This window comes from Cuculus canorus, chromosome 18 (assembly GCF_017976375.1).
Source record: "Cuculus canorus isolate bCucCan1 chromosome 18, bCucCan1.pri, whole genome shotgun sequence".
Lineage (NCBI taxonomy): Eukaryota > Metazoa > Chordata > Aves > Cuculiformes > Cuculidae > Cuculus > Cuculus canorus.
Genome location: NC_071418.1, coordinates 4325093 through 4351205, shown reverse-complemented (window position 1 = coordinate 4351205; position 26113 = coordinate 4325093). Strand labels below are relative to the sequence as shown.

General features: G+C 40.7%; 2 protein-coding genes across 5 annotated transcripts in view; both read right to left on the bottom strand.

Annotated features, from left to right (window-relative positions):
- The window catches only part of CEP112 (centrosomal protein 112), a 167367-nt gene extending 159046 nt beyond the window's left edge, over positions 1-8321 (bottom strand). For 2 of the 3 annotated variants that reach the window (XM_054082932.1, XM_054082933.1), the window contains exons 1-4: positions 8215-8321; positions 6440-6560; positions 5327-5517; positions 4509-4648 (exon numbers count right to left, since the gene is read on the bottom strand). In XM_054082932.1, coding sequence (XP_053938907.1) covers positions 4509-4648; positions 5327-5517; positions 6440-6539 — 431 coding nt within the window. In that variant the 5' untranslated portion in view covers positions 6540-6560; positions 8215-8321. Of the gene's footprint in view, positions 1-4508; positions 4649-5326; positions 5518-6439; positions 6561-8214 lie in introns of those variants that run through there. The other variant, XM_054082934.1, reaches the window with a different exon arrangement.
- Positions 8322-12972: 4651 nt separating this feature from the next.
- On the bottom strand, positions 12973-20594 carry APOH (apolipoprotein H). 2 transcript variants are annotated; one of them, XM_009563991.2, is made up of 8 exons: positions 20441-20594; positions 18829-19005; positions 18145-18241; positions 16713-16789; positions 15949-16137; positions 15160-15339; positions 14489-14686; positions 12973-13647 (listed from the first exon to the last, which is right to left on the bottom strand). In XM_009563991.2, exons 1-8 carry the CDS (start codon positions 20556-20558, stop codon positions 13577-13579), a joined length of 1107 nt encoding a protein of 368 aa, XP_009562286.2. In that variant the 5' UTR covers positions 20559-20594; the 3' UTR covers positions 12973-13576. The 2 variants fall into 2 exon arrangements, with proteins under 2 accessions (XP_009562286.2, XP_053939691.1); XM_054083716.1 differs by lacking the exon at positions 18829-19005 and having other exon boundaries at positions 20441-20591.
- Between the last annotated feature and the right edge of the window lie 5519 nt (positions 20595-26113).

Sequence of the window (26113 nt, the reverse complement as noted above, 5' to 3'; positions counted from 1 at the left end):
TTCTTTTTCCTCCCACGGCAGGTGAGCCGAGAAGGTGTGGAGTCTGGACACCAGCCGTGTGACCTCCTGCTTCAGCCAAAACAGTGAGCTAGCTTGGGAGAAGGAAGCAATTTGCTGCTAATAAAGGAGATTAGTAAATGATTTCCTACAAGGAACAAAGTAAGGGAAACTCACTGGTTCCTCCTGGTACAGCACAGCTACACGCTAACCTATAACAATGTTTTTCAGGCATAATCTATAAACACACAGTAGAATTTTCCTATGGGGTCAGAAGACCAGGCTTCTGTTCAAACCAAACTACATGTTCCTAAAACTGATTCTCTCATGCCTCTAAATAAAGATGCACCTTTCCAGAACCAGCTGGTTCAGTCTTATTTACACCCTAGTCTGCATGTAAGGTTTGTCTATCTACTTTTTATATACCCAGATAAACAGCGTCTTACAGAGAAGCCAAAATCTTCACAGGTAGAAGTGTGTACTGAAAGATAAACATAAATATGAAAAGAACTTTGCCATTTGTTTGCTTCTTTTAAAGGAGAGACTCTTGAGATAAATAAACATTGAAAAACGACTCAAACATTTCTCACTGACACTATCTATTTTGCCCTGAGAAAGTGTCTGTCTGTAGGAACTGAGTCATGGTTAGAATGCAAAATTTTCTTCCAAATACATGTATCACATGCCTATGGACAGAGATTTCCTAACGCACACCGAGTAAAGTCTAACGTAACAATACCACCATCTGCTGGCTCGCTCTACAAACTGCAGATGCCAGAAATATTACATATTTTACATCTTTACTTGCACTGAGAGCTCATTCAAAACTGTAATTACAGAGTGAAGATAGCCAATATCTTAACATAGACACAAATAATATCAAATATGCTATTTCTACAAAACCTAACAGCCGAAACATTTACCTTAAGGATTTCTCTCTGCATAACTTACACATTTAGCAAATTAATCTTCATAGCAATGAGAAACTTATGTAACCCACAGAGCTATGAACATTTCCAACTGCCAACACAACTTCAGATTTCCTCAGACAGCTTCATTTCAGCGTGAGTACCCATTAGCAGAGCCGTACCCATTTAGCTCAGTCTCACTTCCAGATTTCTTTAAATCACTAACTTATTCCATCACGTTTACTTGCTTCTCCTGGCATGAAATAATCTGTAATACGGGTCTCCCGAGAACTCACTAGATCCCCAGCAATCCCCTGCGGATCACCAATGTAGGTATTGCCACAGTCCCAAAGGACAAAAAAGTAAATGAAATAAAGCCTTAATGCCCCACTCACATCCTAGGGCACTTTTCCAGACCAAGGTGAATCTTGGATTCAGGCACTGAATGGGAAAAGGCTCAGATTTCCAATACTCCACTACTATGCAGGTGGCAGAGAGAGAAGGAATATGATGAAGAATACAAGGGAGAGAGTAGGCAGAACCACACCTCCGGCTTCCTAAAACAGAGACAAGCACCAGTCAGATGCAAAGAGAGGATCCTATTTAATTAACACTCCAGCTAACAGTAGAAGTAAGGAATTGAGAGGAATTAGGTGCACTTTTGTGCAGCAAACATGGCCTGGTAGAGATATTGATATCCTAGACTGGGCCTAATAGGGGAGAGCTGTGCTGATGATATTGCTTTATTGCTTCTTATGCTCAGAGCGACACTTTATTGAGATGGTGCTGCTCCAAGTGACCAAAACAATCCAATCAGATCCATGCTGGCACAACAGTATTCAAGACAGATTTAGGAGAGGTCTCAGAAGGCATTTCTAAAGCATAATAGATTCCTTGTTTCCATAATGTCAAACCTTACTTTTCTAATGGAGAGGATTCGGACTGCTCTTCCCAACAATTCTATTATCAAGCCTAAAGAAGTAATGCACAGATAGCAATTTCTCCCTTTTCCACCTTTGTTTCTTAAGCCACAAGTCCACTATCAAAACTACAGGTTTATATTGGAGCATTTGAGTGTAAGCAACCATAAGACCCCTTCAGTTTTAACATTGCAGGACTTAAAGAGGATGCATCAGTCCTAAAAGCAACTTCATAAACAAGTCTCATAATTGCACATAGTTAATGGATACACAAGAGGAAAAGCTTGCTCAATATCAATATGATGCAACTTGCAGAGTCCTATCCATCATCTACCCAAACCACAGCTGAAAAGTTCAAAAATGCAAGGCTCAGCACTGTGATACACAGCATAAACATCAGTGTGCCTGAAACAAAGAACAGCTAATGATAATCACTTATGAAACAGATAAGTGAACCCATAAAAAAAAGCATTAGGCTTCTGAAACAACCTAAGCACATATTCAGAATGTTATGAAACCAACCCAGAAGTTTCATACAGAAGCAAACACTTCCGGATCTACAAAGTCTACTGAGTTTCAAATAATATTCATACTCTGCCTCTAAAAGTGCTTTTTCCACCAAGGATTCTAGAAAGTCTAAACATTAACTAAACTTCAAACAAGCAAACAAGAGGCAATTCCGTCCAGGACTGTTGCAAAAAAGTGCAACACAGATCTTGATAAACAGAAACAAAAGTAAATGTTTAAGAAGAGAATGTAGATTAAACTAAAATTTACCCAAGATTCCCCAAAAATAGGACAGAAAAGCATAAAGTTTTCAACAGCGTCCAGGTGACCAGTTTGGCATACCGTCAATATTGCAGCAACATTCTAAGCCGACAGAGAAACAAGCCTTAATAACCCAATACATTTTATCCCTTTACCTGCTTTGTAAACAGCTTTACATCCAGCTGACTGGAACTAAGGAAGCAACTTAAGCTTACTGGCTCCTGGAAAAGTACAAAAAGAGACTGTCCAATGGATTACCATTGCAAGATGCTGCTGCAGACACTCAGGACGCTGCTGTACAGCTGCAAATAAGCAATATTTCAATGTTTGTGTTATCCTAATGACAAACACACAGGATCTAGGCACAGGGAGTGCTAGTCACTAGCAAAGCGGATGTATTTGTAGTAGACTGCAGGATATAAATCAAAACATTTCAAATCAAACTCAGAAAGTGACTGTTCAGACAAGGATAGAGTCACCACAAACACTCCTCCCTACACAGGAGAACAAAACCACATGGCAGAGTATCCCACAGACAGCAGCTCTGATTTGAAACTTATGAGGCTAACCCAGGGATAGCTGGTCCAGTCAGACCATCTGTAATCCAAGACTCACGAAGCTTATGGGAAACAAAGGAAACTCGCTATTTCATAAAGAAGCCATGATAAAACAAGACAGACAGGTGAATAAGGACTAACACACTTGCAAAAATGGACCAAACCCCTCTTCCTTTGTATGCCTGTAACTTTTCTTCCTTTGACACAGAACAGCACAACTTGTTTATCTGCAGGGAGTCACTATTCCATTTCCTTTAAAAAAACTGTGATCAACAAGGACAGAACATCTTTTAAATCTAAGATCTGTAAGCCTGTTTACGCTTCTGTTCTCTAACAAGTAAAAAATATTAAGAACTATTTGATATAAAAGCTCCTGTCAGTTTATGACTTGAGACTAGAACTTTTTTTTAATATTATACATTTACTCTCCCCACATTTTTTGTCACTCTTACCTTATGCTCCTTTTATTTTCAGCTATCTAGAAATAGCAAAGATTAATCCACCGCAGCTTCATTAGTTAATACCGCTGTCCACTTTCCATACATCAGCATGCAGAAAACAGAAATGTACAACAACTCCAAGGGCCAGCAACTGTTTTGATCCATTTGAAGAAAAACTTGGCCCAAAAGCCTTCTGCCTTTATATAGTTTTTCACCACATCACTTCTTCCTTACCACCTGCCCACATGTATCCATGCTAGCTAAGTAATTTTATATTAATTCTTTCTTTTCCCTTGTGACCACTGTGCTTTGCCACCATATCTGAGGTCTGAAAAGCATCACCAGAGTACCAGCTCATTTGATAGATATTTAGAATATCAGAACAGGGACTTGTCTGCTTTTGAAGTCTGCAGAAGATATTACCAAGTCCACAGAGAGTATTAACCCAAAGAGATAATAGTGCAAAAAAGCGGACGGACCGTGATTACTTCTGCATTAGCAAAGACATTCTTGAGTACTCCAAGGTAACCACCAGTTCAGATCTCCATAAGGCCCTCTCTTCAGTTGCTGCTACATTTCTTAAACTGTCAGTTTGTACCACTGATTTTCCATGCAGTAACGGAAAGGGGAAGGAGAACAAGAGGAAGAAAAAACAGATAGAGGAGGGGGACACAAAAGACTTACAAGAGCCAGAGAAGGCATAACGAAGCAATGTAATAACAGAAAAAGTAGAAAAGTTATCTTAAAATTCAAAGCTATTACCAGAGTCTCTGTATACAAACACTGTCTTCAAGATGAGTCTATGAGGGAGCGTAATAAAAGCGTACATACGAACTCAAACACACAGACCGAGCTATCAAATCAAATTTCAATTAAATATGAATCAAACACTGAATAAAACAAATACATAAGTCTCACCCATATGTAAATGAAGTTGACAAAGATGATTCCTCTTGCTTAGATTCACCATTTCCTAGTTCTCCCATTACCCAGTCAGGTAAGCAGTCTGGGCTTTCACTCCGAACACTTGTTGAATTTGGTTCATCAAAATAAATAGACTATAATTTTAAAAAAAAATGCAAAATTAACACTAGAATATACTTACACAAATATATTCTTTACACTTCTAGTGTCACTTCTTGCAGCAATATGTGAGGTATAAAGAGTGGTTTCCCAATGAAGTCAGTGAAATGTGCAAATATTACCCCATGGAATTTAGTGCAGGAGGTACACACATATATTCAGGTCCTCAGAAAACAAACTGCAAGCTTAACAGTTTCTATGTGAAATATTTGTCTTTTCTTTCAACATTTAAACAGTTGGAGCATGCAGCAAAAGCCAGAATGGGAAACTAACAAAGACACCTCCTTTAAGGATGTTCTTCCTTTCATGAGGACTGCCTCCTGATTAAGGCAAACTATAGCCTCAAGGGTCTTCTATTACATCCTTTCAAAGAATTAGACAAAAATTTCCTGTTCTCTCAGAACATCTACTTTTATAAGCCTTCTTAGAACCTAAATTTTGAAGAAGAAACAGTTCACATAAAAGGTTTTGCACACTGAAGGATTTTTTTCAACACCAGTTTGAAGATATGCATCACCAATATCCCTATTTGCCACGTGCAATTCAACTCAATTCATTCAAAATTGTTTTTCATATTTATGCCAAATCAAAGACTTAGAAGTATTTTCAGAATATACTCAAGCAAATTTGTCTGGCAGAGTAGTTACACTCACCATGTATGAAGGCAGAGGTTTCAGTGTTCCTGGTTCTGGTTTATGTGTAAAAGGACCTTCCAGCACCCCTCGCTTTAGCATGTGGAGCAGAAGTTTTGCATGTAGATTCCGATTCTTCCTTCCCGCTGTTCCTGTGCCTGCTCCTGAGGGCTCACATAGTTTTTTAATCCAGAGCGCACATCTTTGTCGTTCTGAAAATACAAATGTAACCCCCATATGTTTCAGAGCAAATTAAACACAGAGAAATAAGAGAAGCCATTACTGGTCACAGTTTTGTAGATATTTCCCTTCTACCCAAAACTTTCAAGCAAAACAAACAAAAAAAACCCCAAATGATCAAACCAAAGGAAAAAATGGTTAAATACCTGACTAAAAAGTCTTTAATAATAGTTCAGATTTGTGCCATCCAAAAATATTTCCTCCAAATTCCTGTCTACCAGATTTTTACATAACTTCTAAAAATAGCACATTCAGAACCAATCCCTATGAAATACAGAACACCAGAGTCACAAGGAATTCTGAATTCACTGCAAGAACTGCCTCAAACTACAGCGCACAGCTTCCATGAGCATTAATGCTTTAAATACACAATAAATCTTAACTTTAAAAATCTGTTTACACAAGCTTTGCTACCAGATGATTAAAATGCTACTCATTTGATCAAATGTTTACAAAGCAAGGCCTCAGTTTGTAAGGTTCGTGCCTTTAACAGTCACCAGCTTGTTCTAATCATTAGATTTATAAAGTATCATTTATTAATTGATGCTTACGTTGCCACATACTCCTAATATCTTTAAAATGCATCTTATCTCTAAAAAATATTTGCAATTTTATAAGCACAATCTCAAGAACAAAGCCTCTTGGAAACATTTAGTCTCTACTGAATTAATTGCCTAAAAAAAGAGAAGTTACAGATGGTCTCAAACAATAGCAACAGGTAGCTAAGAAAAAACGACTTTAGAGGTTGTATAATACAACCCTCACCTCAAAACAGCACCTTGTAACATCAGACAGTAGGTGCTTGGTTAAAGAAAGCAACGGAAGCACACAATTACCAGTTGCCTGGATTTTTGTTACTGGTGTTTCTCTATACACACATTTTACCTTATTTACCTGACCTATACTGCAGTTTTAGAACATGAGGCTTCATATCCACAACACAGTGGTCAAATTCATCATCTAGTTTTTGCCATACGTCCTCTTCACTGGTCATTTTGAAAGAACACAATGTAACCTGCAAAATAGCCCACATTGAAGAGAGAAATCAAACACAGCACTACACATTAGTCTCTGTACATCCTAGACTATCCAAAGACATTCTTAGCAACTACACATTGGGTATAGCTGAGTCAGGATTGTTCAGCCTAGAGAAGAGAAGGCTCTAAGGAGACCTTACACCAGCCCTCCAGAACTTAAAAGGGCCTACAGGAAAGCTGGGGAGGGGCTTTTTATCAGGGAGTGCAGGGATAGGATGAGGGGTAATAGTTTTCAGGTGAAAGAGGGAGATTCAGATGAGATCTTAGGAAGAAATGTTTTCCTGTGAGGGTGGGGAGGTACTGGAACAGATTGCCCAGAACAGTGGTGGCTGCCCCATCCCTGGAGGTGCTCAATGCCAGGTTGGATCGGGCTTGGAGCAACCTGGTCCAGTGGGAGGTGTCCCTGCCCATGGCAGAGGGTGGAACTGGATGGGCTTTAAGGTCCCTTCCAACCCACACCATTCTACGAAATAGAAAAGATCAAATAAAGCACTATACATTAAACTCTGTACATCCAAGACATGCTTGGCAACTATAAAAAAAATGAAACTAAATAGTTTATTATGCTAAAATAAAGACAAATAAGAGTGATTCTTTGAAAACAATTGATACCCAATGTAATCTGCAAGAATGTGCTTGTTTAGATTTGAAAACAGTCAACACACAAAAAGTTATTTGATTATGCATGAGTTGTATGAAACACCTGAACGAATTTGCCACAGCCACATTCATGGGTTTTCCTTCTTTAAAATTAGTTTGTTTGTTTTCAAAGAGGAAAAATATGGAAAATGTAAACAGAGCGATGAGCTGGAAGTGGCAAAACCAACAAATATTGTCAGATTTATTTATAACTAAGGAGCATTGACACAGCTCAGCCCTTCCTGCAGCACCTCTTCTCAGCCTCCCGTGCAAAGACATGCTTCTATTACGACTGTTGGAGCATATCTAGAGAAGGGCTACAAGGATGATCACCTTCCACCCGATGACAGGCTGAGAGAGTTGGGGTTGTTCAGCCTGGAGAGGAGAAGGCTCCGAGATCTTATAGTGACCTTCCAGTGCCTGAAGGGGCTACAGGAAAGCTGGAGAGGGGCTGTTCACAAAGGCTTGTGGGGATAGGATGCGGGGGAATGGGGATAAACTGGAAAGGAGCAGATTTAGACTGGACATAAGGAGGAATTTCTTCGCTATAAGAGTGGTGAGGCCCTGGCCCAGGTTGCCCAGAGAAGCTGTGGCTGCCCCATCCCTGGAGGGGTTCAAGGCCAGGTTGGATGAGGTTTTTGAGGAACCTGATCCAGTGGGAGGTGTCCCTGCCCATGGCAGAGGGTGGAACCGGATGATCTTTAAGGTCCCTTCAACTCAAAGCATCCTGTGATTTCTATGAACGTGTTTGGAACACCTGGCTGCAGCTGTTTGTCTCACTTCCTTAGAATCAGTGTTTCTTTCAAAGAAGAGGGGGGGAAAGGAGGGGAAAACAGCAAACAGCGCGATGAGCTGCAACTGCCAGACCCAACACACACCGTCAGAGCAGTATGTGACTCTGGAGCCCTGACCCAGCTCAGCCCTTCCCGCAGCACCGCCTCTCCGTTCCCCACCCGGACCTGCCCCCGTCTCCCCGCTCCCCTCCGGCCGTACCTCGCTGTAGCGGGGCAGCGCGGCCCCCGCCGGGCCGGGGAAGGGCCCCCCCGCGGCCAACGGTTCGAACGGGCCCCGCCCCCCACCGCGCTTCCGGTTCCGCGGGAGGGGAGGGGCGGGGTTGAGGGGGCGGGGTTGAGGGGGCGGGGTTGAGGGGGCGGGGCTGAGGGGGCGGGGCTGAGGGGGCGGGGAGGGGGCGGGGGGTGCTGAGTTGGGAGGGGTTGGGTTGAGGGGAGCGCTGAGGGGGAGGAGCTCGTTTATCCTGGAGAAGAGGAGGCTGAGGGGAGGCCTGATTGCTCTCTACAACTGCCTGAAAGGAGGTTGTGGAGAGGAGGGAGCTGGGCTCTTCTCCCAAGTGACAGGGGACAGGACAAAGGGGAATGGCCTCAAGCTCCGCCAGGGAAGGGTCAGGCTGGATATCAGGGAAAAATTTTTCATGGAAAGTGTCACTGGGCACTGGAACAGCTGCTCAGGGAGGGGCGGGAGTCACCTTCCCTGGAGGTGTTTAAGGAATGGGTCAATGAAGTGCTGAGGGATATGGTTTAAGGGAGTGTTAGGAACGGTTGGACTCGATGATCCAGTGGGTCCTTTCCAACCTGGTGATTCTATAATTCTCTGGGAGGATGGGGGAGATGCTGAACTCAGGGAGCTCCTGAGCTGGGGGAGAAGCTGAGCTCGAGGAGCTTTGGGGGGTGGGGGAACTGCGGAGCTGGGGGAGATCTGGGGTGCAGGGGAGATGCTGAGCTGGTGGAGCTCCTGACCTCAGGGACCTCCTGAGCTTCGAGAGTGTGAGGGATGTGGGGGGAGCTGCTGGACTGGGGAGCAGCTGAACTTGGGGAGCAGCTGAGCTGGGGATCTGCTGAACTCCCGGGGGGCAGCTGAGCACAGGGAGCTGCTGAGCTGGGGGAGTTTCGGGGGGTGCAGGGGGAGCTACCAAGCTTGGGGATCTCCTGAACTCAGGGAGCTCCTTAACTAATAACTATAAATAATATAAATAATAAGGGGGGTTGGAACTAGATGATCTTTAAGGTCCCTTCCAACCCAAAGTATTCTAAGATTCTAATATTCTATTTACATTCTTAGTCATGAATGCACATTATGAACCTCAAGAGGGCCCAGCAGAGCACCAAGGGAGGCATGGGACGTGCCAGAAACCCGGTGAGGTTGGCTTGGGTCATCATTATGCAGAGGACAGACTGGTGCTTCAGCACTGCATGAGAGCCTGGACTGGGAAAGTGAGGGTGCAGAAGAAGCAGGAGATAACTGGGTTGTTTGGGCTCTGCTTCTTTGGTTCATGTGCTGCTGGTTGGATACAGACTTACCATAATGAAGATATGAAGACATATCTTCATTAGACATATCTTCATTATGATCAATAATTGGGAAAACAATGCTTCCATTCAAAGCTTAGTGATGAATATTTGCTGGTCTGAAATTAAAGGCTGATAAAGCCAAAGTAGCTCTTGAGTCTGAGCAATGCTTTTGTAGCTCCGTAGCGGGCAGCGGAATCATGAGCGGATAAAATGAGACCAAAGTTGCAGGTGCAGGCTGAATAATTGCAGAGCCAATTTTATCCACAGTTTCTGAGTATTTATAAGTAAAATTTGTTCAAGTATATCCTTGAGTGGGTTTGAGTTCACTGTAAAACATTAAATATGCTCAGTATTGCTCATGTTTCATGGGTTGTTTGTGTCCTATCCCAAGGTCAGAGAATTTGAGGGGGTATTGTAGAATAAAAAAAATATAGAAGTGCATGCTTTGACATTTCTACACAAAAGACACAGGTTACACTTGTTTTTTTGCAGCCATGCCAATAAAACCATTGATTAATCCAAAAGAATTAGAGAAATCTCCCAGTCCTTTTAGCTCTTCAGTCTCTTCCTGAATCAATGAGATGATTGCACATATGTATGATCCCAAATAAAACATCTGACCTCTTTGATTCATTTATTTCTCTTTCCCTAAAATCTGTCATTGGCCTTGCTGTGCTTATAGCATCTAAAATGCTTTTATCTTGAATGAGTAAACTCTTCAGCTCTTCTAAGCTTGATTCACATGCACATACAGATCAAACAAGAATTTCTTCGATATATGGTAGAAAATTGGCTGTTTTCTTTGATTTCTCAGCTAATCTTCCGCAGAAATGTTTCTGTGTTAGGGCTCGTTCGGTGATAGCGATGACAGCTACACTAGTTGCCTACCCAGACTGCACATAGGTTCTTAAATCAGCATTTGCATAGAAGCAGTGAAAAAATCAGTGATGGGGTATTTAATCCATGGCAGATTCTCCTGAGTAGATTACGAAGATTATTTATTATCTTTAAATTCCAAATTCATAATAACTGTCATTTAATAAATTTTTTGAAGATATGGCATCTTTTGATCTGTTTTAAAGTAGTGGAAGGTTCTTGCCACACAGTAAGACTAGTGGGTGGTTGACGTGCTCAAAGAGCTGCACTTGCCCAACTTTCCACCTCTGATCGGTGCTTCAGATACCCAGATTTGTCATGGGGATTTTGTAATTATTATGAAATCAATTTGCCCAAGTAAGTTCAGATCACAGGAAATGAGGGGTTTGTCAGTCAGTAGAATGTGGAAGGAGGAATGGACTTAACAACATGACTCTTTCCAGGCAGATTTTTGAAGGGCAGCATGTTGGCCGGGTGGTACAGTGAGGTTTGCCTTTCTGCCCGGCTTTGCAAATCTGCTTTTTGCAGTTAAAAAGGGTTGGAATTTCTAAGCCAACTTTTTTTAATGTTGTTCATTGATCTGTATCTGAACATTGCCTCCAGATTTGAGCACATCTCTTTTTGCTCGTCACAAAATACTTTGAAAAATCTGAATTTGCTGGTTTATTGTGAAAAAGAAGACGAGATGGAGCAGAACCAATGAAATTGGAAGCAGTACTCCAGGACAAATCTCCTGCGAGAACTGATCTGCTTTCTGGGTCTGATTACCAAGCAGAGCATGGTGGCCAGAGGGGTTGAAGCCTACTTGCGCTGATTTGACACTTGCCTAACTTCTGCCCAAAAACAAGAAAGAAAAACAAGATATTCAAGAAATTACTGAGGTGTGGTCTCCAGCCAAAGCAGCAGCGTGGGCATGATGAGTACTGCCGTGCACTGACCCTCTGGAGGAAGTCACTATAGATACATGATTGCAGAACACACATATCACTACCAGAATACAGAAAAAATTCCCAATTTGAATTGTAAAATACTTAAGTAAAATATATTCAGTACTCTTCTATTTTTTTTTTGTCTTTTTTCATCTCATTTCACCATGTTCTCTTGTCTCTAACTGTCTCAGCAGGTTGCCACCAGTAACATGAGCACAGCTTAAGGCATTCTTTTAAATATCTAAAAAAAAAAAAGGAAGACAGGTTTCTCTCACTCCAACCAGCCTTTGGAACGCTTCTAGTTGCAATACGTTCTTTTTCAGACTTTCTAAGCAAACCTTTAATGTCTGAAAAGTTGTGATTCACAAACACCTTACTGCTTCAAAGACTTAGCAGGTCACAGATTTGTTTCTCCTTCAGGAGCCGAGATAATAAATTCAGCATATGAGCATTGGCTCCTAAGGGTGATTCTTTAAGATATGCAAATACTGCATATCCAGCTAGGAAGCAGGGCCAGCTGACGTGAGGAGTTGTCATCCTGCTGCATGGGGATCAGGGGAAATTTGCTTCGAAAAAATCTGGATGTTCCTAGGGCAACTGTCTTTGTGGAAAATACAAATTATTTCAGGGCAAAGTAGCATTACTGCGGCGGTGAACGCTAACTTTACTTACGCCAACCTCACAGCGATTTGCTATGAAAGACAAGTTAATATTAAACTCTGTTTGATATCTCACCTGCTGTCCTGAACATCGTGATCCCAAAGATATATCCACACAACGTTTAGGCTAGATTTCTGAGCAGATGGCTTCCTGCCAGCTGATCTATGTATGTGTTAAAAGTAGTTATGAATATCTTAGCCTGTAACTCAAATGTCACCCAAGGATCCCACCTAAACATGTCAGGAACCAAAACACAGTGTGCACAAAATACCCTCTTCAGTTGCTAGCGGGAGTTTGCTTGTCTGTCTCTACATTACAGGACAAAATTGCTGAGCATCAAGTATTAAATACTTAATAACAGCTGCCTCGGTCTCTCCTGAAAAAATAGGAAGTATAAGAATTAATTATATCCGTCATACTATTAAAATATTCATTAAAAAAGATAATTAGAGTACGTTCAGTGTTTTTTAATGGTAGCTGTAGCATCTTACAAGTAGTTTGATCTTAATGCTAAATGGTCCTTTTAAAACGTTCTACAGTAGCTTCCTTAGTGTGTAGCCATATTTCTGCTTTTAATCACAGAGAAGGCTTTTAGACTTCAGAGGGAACCACATATGACTCAGGACAATTTATTATAAATATGCAACAAATATTTCTCTATCACTTTCTAGTATGTTGAAATTATAATTATTTTTTCTGATGGGAAGTACTGACGTAAGCACAAAACCTGCTGGACTGGATCATACCAGTGAATTTCCTCTATCATAAATCAAATTAAAAGCATAGTTTACTTCAAAGCTACTTAATGACCAGAAATCATTACTGTTGCTCAATAGTGCACAACCCTTTTTTTTTTTTTAAATAAAAGGAATCAGTTACATTGCATAATATTGAAACAGTGGTAAAAATTAACTGTTGTTTAAAACAAAAGTTTCAGGTGAAGCTGAAAACATAAATACTTTTATTAAATTTAGCACATGTTTTTGGAAGTGTAAAATAACGCTTTATTTCATGCTATTGACGTTTAAACTATGGTTTGATACTTGGCTTCTAAAGGCATTTGGAAATCTCAGTCTTTCTCCTTACGTAGATTCTGGAAAATCCTATGCTGATGACCCTCTATCTATAATTAAAGGTCCATTCCCTATCACAGGGGAGCAGTAATGGAATCAGAACCCAGCTAATTATTAATGAGAAAGGCCATGCTCTATAAATCAGTTAAGAGCTAAAGGATTTGATTGATGATTAGGTAACGTTAAATGAGAACACACTTGGATGAAAATTACTTTATTGTAAAGGGACTTCTATTGAGAAAGTAATTTGCAATTGCATAAATGTTGGAAATATGGAAAGAGAAGTAGTATTGCAGGGGTTCTGAACAAGGCAGAGAAAAAAGGATGAAAGTTACTGGCTAAAATAATGTGTCATAGCTTGTGGAAGAGGCTGAGAGGGATAGTGGTAGGGAAAACAGCTGAGTGAGCCCAGAGTTGGCCTGGAAATTCATACTTGCAGGACCTAAGTTTTCCTCTCGTAGATAATGTTTTCTCTCAGTAAGGCAGAGTAGTACTACATTACTTCTCTGATTCATGCTTCATCTTCACATGGTTTCATGTCTGACGGGTCCTTCTTCACAAGACTTGAAAAAAAGCCACGTTCTGTTGCAAACAAGAAGTTAAGACTGAGATTAAATTCTTGAAACGTGATAGCTGCAAATGTGTCTCATGGACCCGGTTAGGAAAGTAATCAATCTTTGCATCATAGTAAGCCGCTAAAAGAAATACACTACTTTAATTTCTGTTTTGGTGAAAGCTAAGCTACACCCATCAGAAGCCAAGCCGAAAAGTGAGGAAAGATGTCTTCATCATGCATAGGCATTTTTTTCCTTCACTTACAAATGAAAATAAAACTGACAAGGAATATTCAGTGCAAGGAATGTTGATAAAACAAATTCAAAGCACTTCCTCTTGCTAACAAACTTCAGTATCTAGTTTGTTGATTCCAGAAACCTGTGTGCCTGTGAGCCAGCTCCTGCAGCATCAATTCCTTACTACAACTGTCAGCTGCTTTTTAACACTTGGTCCAAAGTCAGAACCAATGTGTTACCGGTCAGCATCACATGGGAATTATTCACCAGAATGTGAGTGAATGGCTGCAGCAGTGTTCAGGCTCTTTACCCCTGTAGACAACCCAAGGATTCATGAAATCCTGGAATATTTTACATATGGTGTTTTGTTTGGGCTAGATCAGCTGTAAATACTGCCTCCTAAGAGCAGAACCAGGATTAAATCAGCGCTCTGATGTATCTGAGCAAACTCTTGCTGTGCATTCTCTCCGTATCTCAAGCCATTCGTTCCTGAATACCCGATAACTCTAGCATGAGGCAGATGGATTAGCCAAGCAAATAGGGCTCAAAGATGAATTCTGGCATTGCTCCCCACAACAATGTATTTGTTATTCCACCAACGGACGCTATTTTATGGTTAGCCCAGCTTGTACCTTTGAAACAGGCGGGGAGAGTAAGGTTGCCATCCTCACATGCAGCAGCTACAGTGTAAGCACAGGATTTTTCTTTATTCTTGCAGAAGAAGGATACGGTTTCACCATGCTGAATGCCTTCCTTAAGGTCATTCTGAACTCTTTTCTTCTCGCCGTTGTATAATACGACAGCTTTCTTAACTGGTATTTTACATGGTCCTGTAAAACAACCCAGCTATAAGTGACATGTAAGGATAATTAGAACTCTGTTTTCAAAAGTGGGTACATTAAAGCCTGTCAGAAATCTGTACAAGTGACATTTGGGAATGAAAAATAAGGATTTCCACAGGTATATGGCACTTCTGATGGTATTACTGAAGAAAGTCAGACCCCTGAGTATAGGGTCAAAAGTTTCCAGTAAAAATCCAGCCCAACTAAAATTGTTGATTATATTAAATAGGAAGAGAAGAGAAAACACAGGCAAAATAAAGTTACATGGCTAATTATTGAAGTCAATTCAAATACACCATGTTATGCAACATTCAGTGTGGGAGTGGTCTTAGATTGTCCAAACCTTGAAATTACTGTTTGATTTTCCTGAGGACACAAAGGTGTGATAGATAGCTCACTAACAATCAGGGTGGTGGTCTTTCAATTTGAGACATAGTTTCTAACAGATATCGTGTGTATACCTTTACAGGTTGGCTTTGTGGACCAGTTGCCACTCTTTTCACATCGGGAATGCTTAGGTCCATCCATCACATAGCTGGACTGGCAGCCGAAGCTAACGCTTTCATTATAGTGATACGTTCTACGAACAGCAAACTCTATGAATCCATTTTCTATTCCTGTTGGAGTTGGACATGTGACAACTGCGGTACAAAAATAAAAACAAAGCTATATCAATGTTGCGGTTATAAACACACAATATATACTTTGAAAAATACATAAAACTTTCAGGGTGGCTCATTTCAGCCTCTTGCACAGGAAAGATTATTACCAAAAAAAAACCAACCCACCCCTGTAAATAAATATTACTTGTTTTAAATACACATCTATTACAATCTGTGATTATTGCCAAAACCTACTTAAATGTGGCATAGTTTCCCTGAAACCAATCAAGTTCTTAGGGCTAAAGGTAGGTTGTCTATTCCTTAGATTAATCCTAGCATACAGCAGAATAAAATATTCACTGCACTGTGGAGGCCAGGCTCTGATTCTCCCCTCTGAGCTACGTTTAGTGGGTTCTATTTGTATAACCTTTCTACCTGCAGCAAATATTTTGTCAGTCCTATGTTTCACGCAATCTTGTTGGCGATCAAGAGTCTAACTTTCAGGCCAATTCTACTGTATGCTTGCAATAACAATTGGAAACAGAACTAGCAAGGTTGTTCATGTAGTTTTATAGATACAATCCATATAGTTTTATAGATACAATTCTAGGCAATATTTTTAGGTGTTGATAAAACTGAGTTCCTTACCCTTGCACTCCGGGATGCTGCTCCAGTTCCCAGCGGCCATGCAAGTAGCTGTCTCATTCCCGATGAGGGCAAGAGGGGGTACGCATTCAAAAGTAATTGTGTCCAGGAACCTTGAAATGTTTCCAGGTTTTGAGAGACGGTAAGAAAGGACTCCAAATTCAGGAAGTGAGGGAGGAGCACAAGTCACCGCTAGAAAAGCGCAGCATTCATAGAAATTAAAGCTTAAAGATCAAATTATTCCTACAGGAACAACATGCTTATAACCAAATTAACCCCCACCATCTTCATGGAAGTGTGGCTAACAAAACAAAAAGTTCGGATTAAAGTCCCAGGAGCACTAGAATACGTAATTAATTAGGTTTTCTACGCACTTCAGGAAATATTATATAGTATAGTGGTTTTTCAGTAAACTGTTTATGAAGGACAGGTCATAGCAAAACCACATCTAACAGTCGCAAAGGCATAACAATATTCTCTTATATGCACAGGGAGAATGAATTTGAATGGATAACATCTTGAGTTCAGCTGTAAGTAGCAACCCTGATCCTGGGCTTTTGTACAGACCTTTAAACTATATTTCTTTAAAACTAGAATCCACACACCTAAAATCAAACATACAATATGCTTCTCAATTTTTCTTAACCATTTTTTGCATGGCATTACTGGAGGCCTCCGAATAAGAGTATAAAATTCAGAGTAACTTAAATGCATCTTTCTGTAGTAAGAATAAGGATAGAGTAGTTCTTTAGTATTTAAACACATACGTTGACACTGTGGAAAAGTTCCACTCCACTTTCCGTCTGCCATGCATTGACTCGTTCTTGCCCCAACGAGGTTGTAACTGAAAACAAACAGACCTGGTTATCTGAAAGCTTAATGAACATAGAGAAGAATTAAGTTCTTCTTTGCAAGAGAGGTTACTATTTCTCATAAACACACTTGGGAATCCACTTCTGAAGTTCTTCTTTAGTTCTAGCACTTACTGACCTCAAAGGAAGTTTAGATTCAAATATGAAAGATTGTTGGTGTTTGGGTATTGCATGTATCGAGGCAAAAGGCATGATGCAAAAACATGTTTCGTCTTTTCAACTACATATCCTATCTTATATATTAGTTGCTACAACTGATTAATACTGTGAATATATATAAACAGTGAGTATTAATCTGTGATTGCTAATATAAATGTTCTGGTTTCTCGGGAGGAGTTCTTAGCTAATTAGGGCTAATTAGGATCAAACTGTTGCAAAGAACTCAGCATTCTTAACTAAAGTCACTAAGGTGCATTATTTTAATGCTAGATAGCTCAATTTAATTTCCATGTGCTCTCTCAATGCTTCTCTCCCATCCTCTATGCTTATATTATTAACACTTACTCTGAGTTTTGAAGAAATATTCATTGTGTACCTATCATTTCAGTATCACACAGCTGAAAACCAGTAAATTACAATCAGCAAAATTGAAGCAAGTCCCATTGCTACATTTGGTGTTTATTTATTATCTTGCTCCTGTTTTGTGGCATAAGGAGGTAGTTGAAGCTATTGATACTCTTCAGTAAATTCTAGGCTATGTCTTACTTATGACTTTCCCAGGTAAGTACTGTTTGTTTGTTTGTTACCCAAACAAAATGAACCGCATACTGCTATGAAATATTTCCCTCTGTTTGCCATAATTATTTTTCTTTAAATGTATTCTCATTTCTAAAACTGGCAAGTAGCCTTGAGTGAAAGTGCAGTTTCTCCAGGGACTAGATTAGGATTAACCTCATGTTTTCATTTACTGAACTCGGAAAGGCATAGAAACAGAATTTTCAGTCTCCAGAGCCCAATAGAATAACAACTTAGATGGAGATTATCTTCTCTCTACTGCAGGATTTCATCTCATGATGTAATAAGAGGATTTAAAAACCAGAGGAAAGCAGTCTGGAATAAATCTTTGCATAAAATCTCTGCTATTTTGATGGTTTCCATGTCTGTAAGACATTGCTTTGGAGTAGGAAAGCTCCAGAGTGTTATAGCCAAGACTGAACAGAGGAGGACCACCAGATCTGCTTCTTTGTTTTGAGTCTCTGACGTGGAGGTGGGTTTCTATGTGTGGCTTTCTAAGTTCTCTAGTGTGCAATACGGTAGCGGGTGATGCTAGAATGTAGCACCGTGGTTTAGATTATTTATTTAACAGCATGAGGTAGGGAATGCTTACCCTGGTTCACATGAAAAACTTATAGAACTCTGATAGTGGAAGTCTATAAAATCAATTTTTCCATGTGGCAAGGGTCCAGGAGTGGGACATCTCTGGGCTGTTAATTAAAGATAAGAAAGGGAAACTATTATTTCATGAGGTTAGGATAATGGAAACAAGTTGATCATAAAGGCCTCCTAGTGTTTTTCATGGTTCTTTATTCCCATGTACTACATTTCATAACTCTAGCCAGTCTAAATGTCTATCAAACTGTACTAGTTTCAAAGGTTTTTTGTGATTAAATAATTTTTAACATTTATTTGTCTGGGAAAAATAACTTCTATGCAGTGAAATGATGAAAAATGAGCAATGAGGGGTACAGTATGAGGGGTACAATAAACGCGGGTGTTATCAAGCTGTATACATCATTAGAGCATAAGCGCATCTGGACTGAGTGAGATCGAGGTTCACCTTGTCCGGACCCAATCTCCATCACCATCCCAGATCAGAGGCTTAAGGGAAAGCGTGGGACATGTATGGGAATATCCTTCCCTTGTTGCATTCCGCTCGCCTCCCCCACACCCAGTTGTCTTCCAAGTGAGGGAAGAATGATCAGAGAATATAAATAAATAGTTTTAAATGTAGCAGGTTGGTCGCAGGGACTATAACACATCCTTTTCAGGTCTAGGAGCAGGATTTACTTACGTAGACATAACAGGGTGTTGATAGGCCACTTGCCAGTCGGGAGGCAGGTGTATTTCCTCTGCCCGGAGTTGGGGATGAACCCAGGCCTACAGGTATATTCTATTTCCTCACCCACGTCATACACGCTTTTGTTTACATCAATTGTGGCAAACATCACCTCTGGTGGCCTGGGACAGACTGGAGGAGAGGAGACACTTGACAAGATATTGGGCAGAAAGTTGGAGTGGCTTTCGTTTCTCAGCTGGAAGCACAGGTTTCTGTATCACTATCGACTATAGAATATTCCTGCACGGAGCTAAATCTGCTATCTATAAGTATGGAACTTCACGAGGCAACTGATGGCTGCTATCAGTGTCAGCCAGAAAAAAGATGTATTCTTCCTCTTCTCCTCAGCAGCTCTTTCAGTGGCCTCTCTTAGGTTTTGTGTCACTTTTTTTTTACTAAAATTTACTTTTGCTTCAAAATGGATTGATGAAGGTATTCTGCAAAATGAGTCAATTGTGATAAATTATTTTGGACAAAAGAGGGTGAGAAGGACTTAGAAGCAAACCAACGCATTTAACTCTTAATCCAAATTAATTTGGTGACGTCGGCTTGAAATGAGATGATAGGACAAGGGGCAATGGCTGTAGACCGGAGAGGGGCAGATTCAGCCTAGACATAAGGAGGAATTTCTTCACTATGAGAGTGGTGAAGCTCTGGCCCAGGTTGCCCAGAGACACTGTGGCTGCCCCATCCCTGGAGGTGTTCAAGGCCAGGTCGGATGAGGTTTTTGAGCAACCTGGTCCAGTGGGAGGTGTCCCTGCCCATGGCAGGGGGAGTGGAACTGGATAATCTTTAAGGTCCCTTCCAACCCAAACTATTCTGTGATTCTATGATCTCTTTTTTAGATTATATTTCTTCGTCTTTGGTTTGCCCAGTTTTTCTGTCCAGTGGGGTAAATGCTCTATTACATTAGACCTTTTGGATTCCAAAGCGGCTTTAACGTGGTGATAGCATGAACAACTCATTACCCAGGGAGTGGAAATGAGAGGGGAACAGTGAGGGAGAAACGGAGGATGCAGACTGCACTCCTGTGAAGGACATGGAGAGAGGTTCCTGCTGAGATTGTGGGGAGAGAACAGAGGAACACAAAGCTCGTGCTGTAGAAATGCATAGCAAACAGTGGGAAGAGGGTGTATGAAACAGTGCCCAGAGCCCTTGGCATGGGGGAAAGGAGGAGAAAAGCGAGGCAGGAGCCATGCCAGGCAGCCCCTGCGGCGGAGGGGAAAGCGAGATGAGCAGGGAGCTGGGCAGAGGGACAGAGCAAGGTTAATTCCTGGCACTTGCAGTTACCCCCCGGCATGCAGGCAACCTGGTTTCCATGACTTCTGTCAATCCTTTTTTCTATTTTCCTCTATTTTATACATTTGTATATAGCAGTTCACCTGACCGTAGGAAGAGACAGAGGAAGGGATGGAAAGGAAAAAGAGAGCAAATAGCTTTCAGAGAAAATTCCCCTTTCAAAACATTTGACCAGAATAGTCTAAAGAGTAAAATCCCGGTGCTTTCTCCAGCTTCCCTCATTCGCATTTCAGGATAATATTGCCCTTTGAAAGTTGAAGGCACTTACCTTTCGCTGCGAGAGCACAGTGGCTCAGAGCCACCGCACACGCAACCAGTGCCAGGGAGTACATGGCTGCCAGTCCACGGGCTTTCCGAATGACCCTCCGTCCAGTGTTTCTTCCCATAAAAATAAAGACATCCACAAAAGGATGGTTACATATTAACTCTTTGTATTTATTCCCATCCCAGTAAACAGAAGATAAAAGGTTCCTTGTGTTCCTTGTAATAAAGGATGAAACCACCATCACATGTTGCATTTGTACATAATGCAGGAATTCAAAGAGCGATCGCTGCTGAAATCGTCTCCTCTCCAGTTGTTTCTGCAGAGCATCTCCTGTTGGGATGCTTTTGAAAAAACAACATTGTCGTCTCAGCATCTTTAGAGGATGAGGATGTTTGGGATATGCTATTGGATCAAATAATAGAACTGTCACTAAGAAGCTTTTATCACTCCACTGTGTACGTCTGTATGTACCAAAGGCTCCTGAAAGTTAGAGTACAATATTTTTAAGGCAAAACGATTAGTGCTGGAGTGACACCGGTATGGTCCTACACCTCCAGTGATGATACCAACCTCGTGCCAATTTACACTGGATGATGATGTGGCCCAAAACCTCTGGTTCAGGGGCCTATTTGATCGGATTCCTGTTGTCAATAAGCACCTTTCAATTACCAGATAACTAAAAGCAGCAGAGAGAGGGTTCACACTGCCGGCACTGCAGGAAAAGTGAAATAACGATTCTGGGCTCTGCTTTTTTGTGACAAGCTGGGGTCAAACTTTAATCACATTTTGGAGTGTTATAAAAACTTGTTTGGGCCCTGCGATTTGGGGTCATCAAGTCAAAACTCCACAGCTATCAGCTGAGGTTCTGATCACTGCAGTTCTCCTAATTTAGCAGATTTTAACTGCAGGAGCATCTGAAGTGCAACCAAAATAACATTTGTGTGATCATTGTTCCACAGTTTGGTGTTTCTAATCTAAGTATCCTCCTTCCCTGCTGACTCACAGCCTGTGAGGGGGAGTGAGGGACATTTGAAGCTCTAACAAGAAGCTAGGTTATGTCAAACTCGTAATGCTGTGATCTTAAATAGTTTGTTTATTTTTGTTTTATAAACTTTCTCTGTTAGCATTTAAAAAGACGAATTGTAGCCACAATGTTCAACAATTAGGAACACGCTAGTCTTCTCAGAAAGAAAATGCTGTGAATGTCCTGCTCAAAATGTTTACCACATATGCAGTGCCAAAGGGCAAAGTACCACTGCTAAATAAACAGAAAAAAGTTTACTTCATTTTCTGTATTTACATCTGATTATTTTTCCGTTTATCACAGCCTGATTTTTCCTCTTCTCTTTCTCTACAAAAATCTCACAAGTATCTTTTCCTTTCCCAACAGACTGTGATGCTGTAGTTAACTTTCTGCCCCTGGTTTAAATCCTTCCTTAGATCTGCCTTCTATTTTGATTACATTCTTTTCTGTGTTTAAAATAGCACGGGAATAGATGGGCACAATTTTACCCATTTCGAAGTTGAGCATCTGAGCATTTCTGGCCGTGCTCAGCAGATGGCAGAGTGTGCTATACCATATCCCATACAGATACAAGCTTGAACTGAAAAGTTTTCTATATGACTTTAAAAAGAGAGGGGGGGAAAAGGGCTTAAATTACGTGCACATTAATTTTTCCATAGGTTTTGTGTGTAATAACTTTACCGCTTTTAAAATTGAAAGTAAAACTGAATGATTGCATGTGAAACTGAAAGAGGAATGAATATTTAAGTACACATTTCACAGAGCTGCATAATAACTGCCAATATTGCGGTTCTTTTTGAAAAGTTACTTCTCTGCCATAAGAAACATTTAAGAATGTATTTTATGAATAACTGTCTTTTCCCATAACTAGGGAAGACCTGATAATTACTGCAGGGGCTCCTCTTGGCCGAGCATGAGCAAATCAACCTGTTTTTTTCTGTATTTGGTGATAGTACGCGATTATATATCGCATCTGATTTTCCATCAAATCCTACGTACTCCTTTATCACGTGGTATTTATTATTATAGCTCCTGTAAACCTAATCATGAAGGAGAACTTTGTTGCATTAATGACCACATAAATACAGGGTAGACGAATGGTGTCTACTACAAATAGTATTGTACAAGTACTCTAAGGAAAGAAATGGTAGCTGCAAAAAGAGAAAGCAGTGTGAGAACACCCGGAGGTGATATCGGCGAGCACGATGCATGGAGCATCAGTATCACAGCGGTCTCATCGTTACCTGGTTTTGTGCTAGCCTAGCTGAAAGGGAGAATATGCAGGAGGGATGTAAACAAACTGGCTTTGCAGAAGCGCTGTTACCCAGCAAAAAACATGAAAGGTAGCGTAGCAAAGATGGAGAGTGCGTGTTGGAAAAGATAGCAATTAGATGACAGAGACTGGTATCACTGGCTGATCAGAGTGATTTCAGTAAGAAATGAGAGAGGAAGAGGATAATAAGCAGCAAAGGCCTGAGAAGTGAAGGTGAAAATGTGTCATATGGGAGAGAAGGAGGGAAAAAAAATAGAGTTATGCTGAAAGAAAAATGATGATGAAAAACAGTCTATGCGGCAGCATTCTTCATTGTTATCAGGGGTCAACTGGAGCTGCCGTGACAATAGGAAAAGATATTGTCATAATCAGGACACAAGATAATAAGAAGGCAGGCAAAGGCTTTCGGACAGGAATTGAACTCTCCTAGAGATATTATACAGACAGTTTGCAAGAACTAGAGAGACTGAAGGTCAACACAAAGTAACGGTTCCCCAGTTAAAGAGCCAGACCTTATGGTCTTCCTCTAATCTGTCTGTCTGCTTCTCTAGTTGATGCTGTTATTTTCCTGATGTTGTAGGATATGTCACACCTCTGATCTTGCCACAGGCTTCCTGGCAGCCTGTCCTTCTGGACAATGAGCGTTGGGTCTGCATTACCCACCATTCTCAAGATTTTGTGACTATTCTTCAAGCAGAAAATGCATGACACAGGCAATTCATGATGCAGAAGTTTCTCAAATCAACAGGAATGTATTGATTAGGACCCCTGAGGTAGAATATTGAAGAGGTCTGAATGCGATCCTCCCTTATGTGCCCGCATCTGCTTGCTGAAGCACTTTTTCTGGCATGAAAGCTGTCTTTGGGACTATATGTGGACCAACGATCTCATCCTTTTCTTGCAAGGATAAGATATTCAGATGCCAGTTTCCTTTGCAGTGCTCCTTTTGTTTCATGTGTCACTCACTGGGTTTTCACATATACACCCATTCCTCTCTCAGAAGGATGAAGGTGCTGATGGGTGGATTTGTATTCCTCTGTGGGAGCAGGTGCTAAAGCCGCAGGTCCAACCATTCCCCTCACGTTGCCAAGATAGCTCTATTAATATTTGTTCAAAGTTCATTTATGCACTGCACAAACATTTTTATCACCTCTACTCAATGCATCCAATATTAAAATGAGTGCTCCATTGCAGTGAAGAGATAAGAAATAAAAAGTAAGAAGGTAAACTGAGTCATTTTCATCCTTAAAAATACGTAATTGCTTTCAGTTCTGGACAAGTTGAGACCAACCTGACTTCCTGTTTATCAGTTGCATTTAATATTTAATGTATAGGTAGTTTGGGTGTATGTATTCATTATTGGCAAAATATTCAGCCAGCCAGAAGATCTATTTGCAGTGTATTATTTTCTAGTTAAAATTTATATTTAATATGTTTGGAGATGTTGGAAGTAGACAGACAGTAACAGTGCCCTGAAAGAATGTCTCGGTGACATAAGAAGTGAACAATATCTATATAATTCTTTTTAAAAGGTTATTTTCACTTAGTAGCATCTTTCAGGGGTGAACTGCAGTCGCAGTTACCATTGATGTTTCAAGAATGGGTTTTGTCCAGTTAGAGAGATGTTATCATTTTAGTCCTGGACCTTTAAATCACTTTAAGGACCCACCAGTTTTCTGGAAGTTTGCTATTAAAACACTCAACCCTGTATTAATCTGAGATGTCAGAGAGCTGACGCTGACAAATTTTCCAGGTGACAGCAGGCTATATGCTCTTGAGATGCACGAGGAGGTTCCAGTTCTCACATACATTAAACTCACAGTGTACAAAACCAGAGAGCATTTTAAATCTACTTCCTCCTCTCCGCTTTCTCATTTCCTGCACAGAAAATCCAGAGAATGTCTCTCACAGTTCTACTGTGACCCAAATATTGCGAAACAGTTTGTTCCTCTGATAAACTCATCAAAACGCTGTCTAAAAAACCCTGTGTTGAATTACTTCACCAGGAATGTTAAATTATGAAGCCTTGGGGGCCAATTATTCTCTATGAGAGTTCAAATGTCCACGGGGCTATTTTTGAGATGTCAACATAAAAGCACAGTACGGAGACACAGCCTTTCTTGCATTTTGTGCCTTGTTCCACCTTTTTGCCTTTTCCCTGGGTATAAACATAGATCCTTTCAAGGAAGCTACAGAGAATGCATTTAAGGAAGAAAGGGAGAGGTCAGCAAAGACAGGGTGTTTTCCAAGCCAGAGCCAAACTCTTTCTCTTCTCCAATCAAGCTTGGAACAAAGTTTTCAAGATTGCTTTAACCATTATTCTTCTGGTTTTCTGAGCCAGATGTTGCAAATTTCCTCTAGCGCAGCAACTGGCCTTGGATTTTTATTTATATATGTGTGTGCAGTGCCTCAGGTTGTCATCTTGTTTACAGCCTGGAGAGAGCTCAGACCTGGTCAGGATCTGATGCAAGTTCTCCGAGGAAAGAACAGTGCTGCAGGAATGCACTTTACACTTTTAGCACATCGAAAATGTCATTAACATTTTACCACCCTGTGATCCAGCAGAGCAATCCTTGCTAGTTGTCATCCTAGGATGACTCCATCCCTTCCAATAAAGGATTTCTCTGGGTAAATGAGAACGCTCTCAGGTTCCCTGTTCCTCCCTTGGCCCATGGCCATAGTACTATCAGAAAGCTCAGCTACCACCAGATTCACTTACTGCCGTTTTTTTGCTTTTCCCAAATGACAGATAAGAGGATCAATAATCAAGAAGCTGTTTAGTATAGTCATCCACATTAAAAACTTCATTGAAAAGTGCGTGTGTCTAAGAGCAGCCTGGAATCGATGCTCTTTGGCCGTGTCGGAGGCGTCCGTTGGTATCATAATAAATCAACAGCTTCAATCTGAATAGATCCTATGATTTCTATAAGCCCATGGCTTTCATCTGTTAAATTCTTTCTGGGCAGAACTCCAGGGTGTTCCAGCTTAATAAATCTACTTTCTTTGTGATTCAAGTCCTGTACAGTGTAATAAAAAGGCGGATACTGATCCCACTTGTGTTCTAAACCAAAATCTTCACAAGTCAGGTGGGCTCTTGTCATTGGCTTCATTTGGGGCTTTTTTTCATGGGACTTTATCAACGTTTTATATGTGATTGGATTCAATTTATATGCAACTAACAAAATTACAATGTTAAGGTTTTTCCAAGTCTTTATTAATCAACACAAATAGTTGACTATAATTTTTTCCTTATGTATTTTTAATCTGGTATCCTTAAAAATTTACTCCAAAAACTGGAATTTCTCAGCTTTGCTGTTGGCTGGCAAGTCTGAAAAGCGAAAAATGTCGCCTCGGAACTGAAAATTTCATGAAACATTGG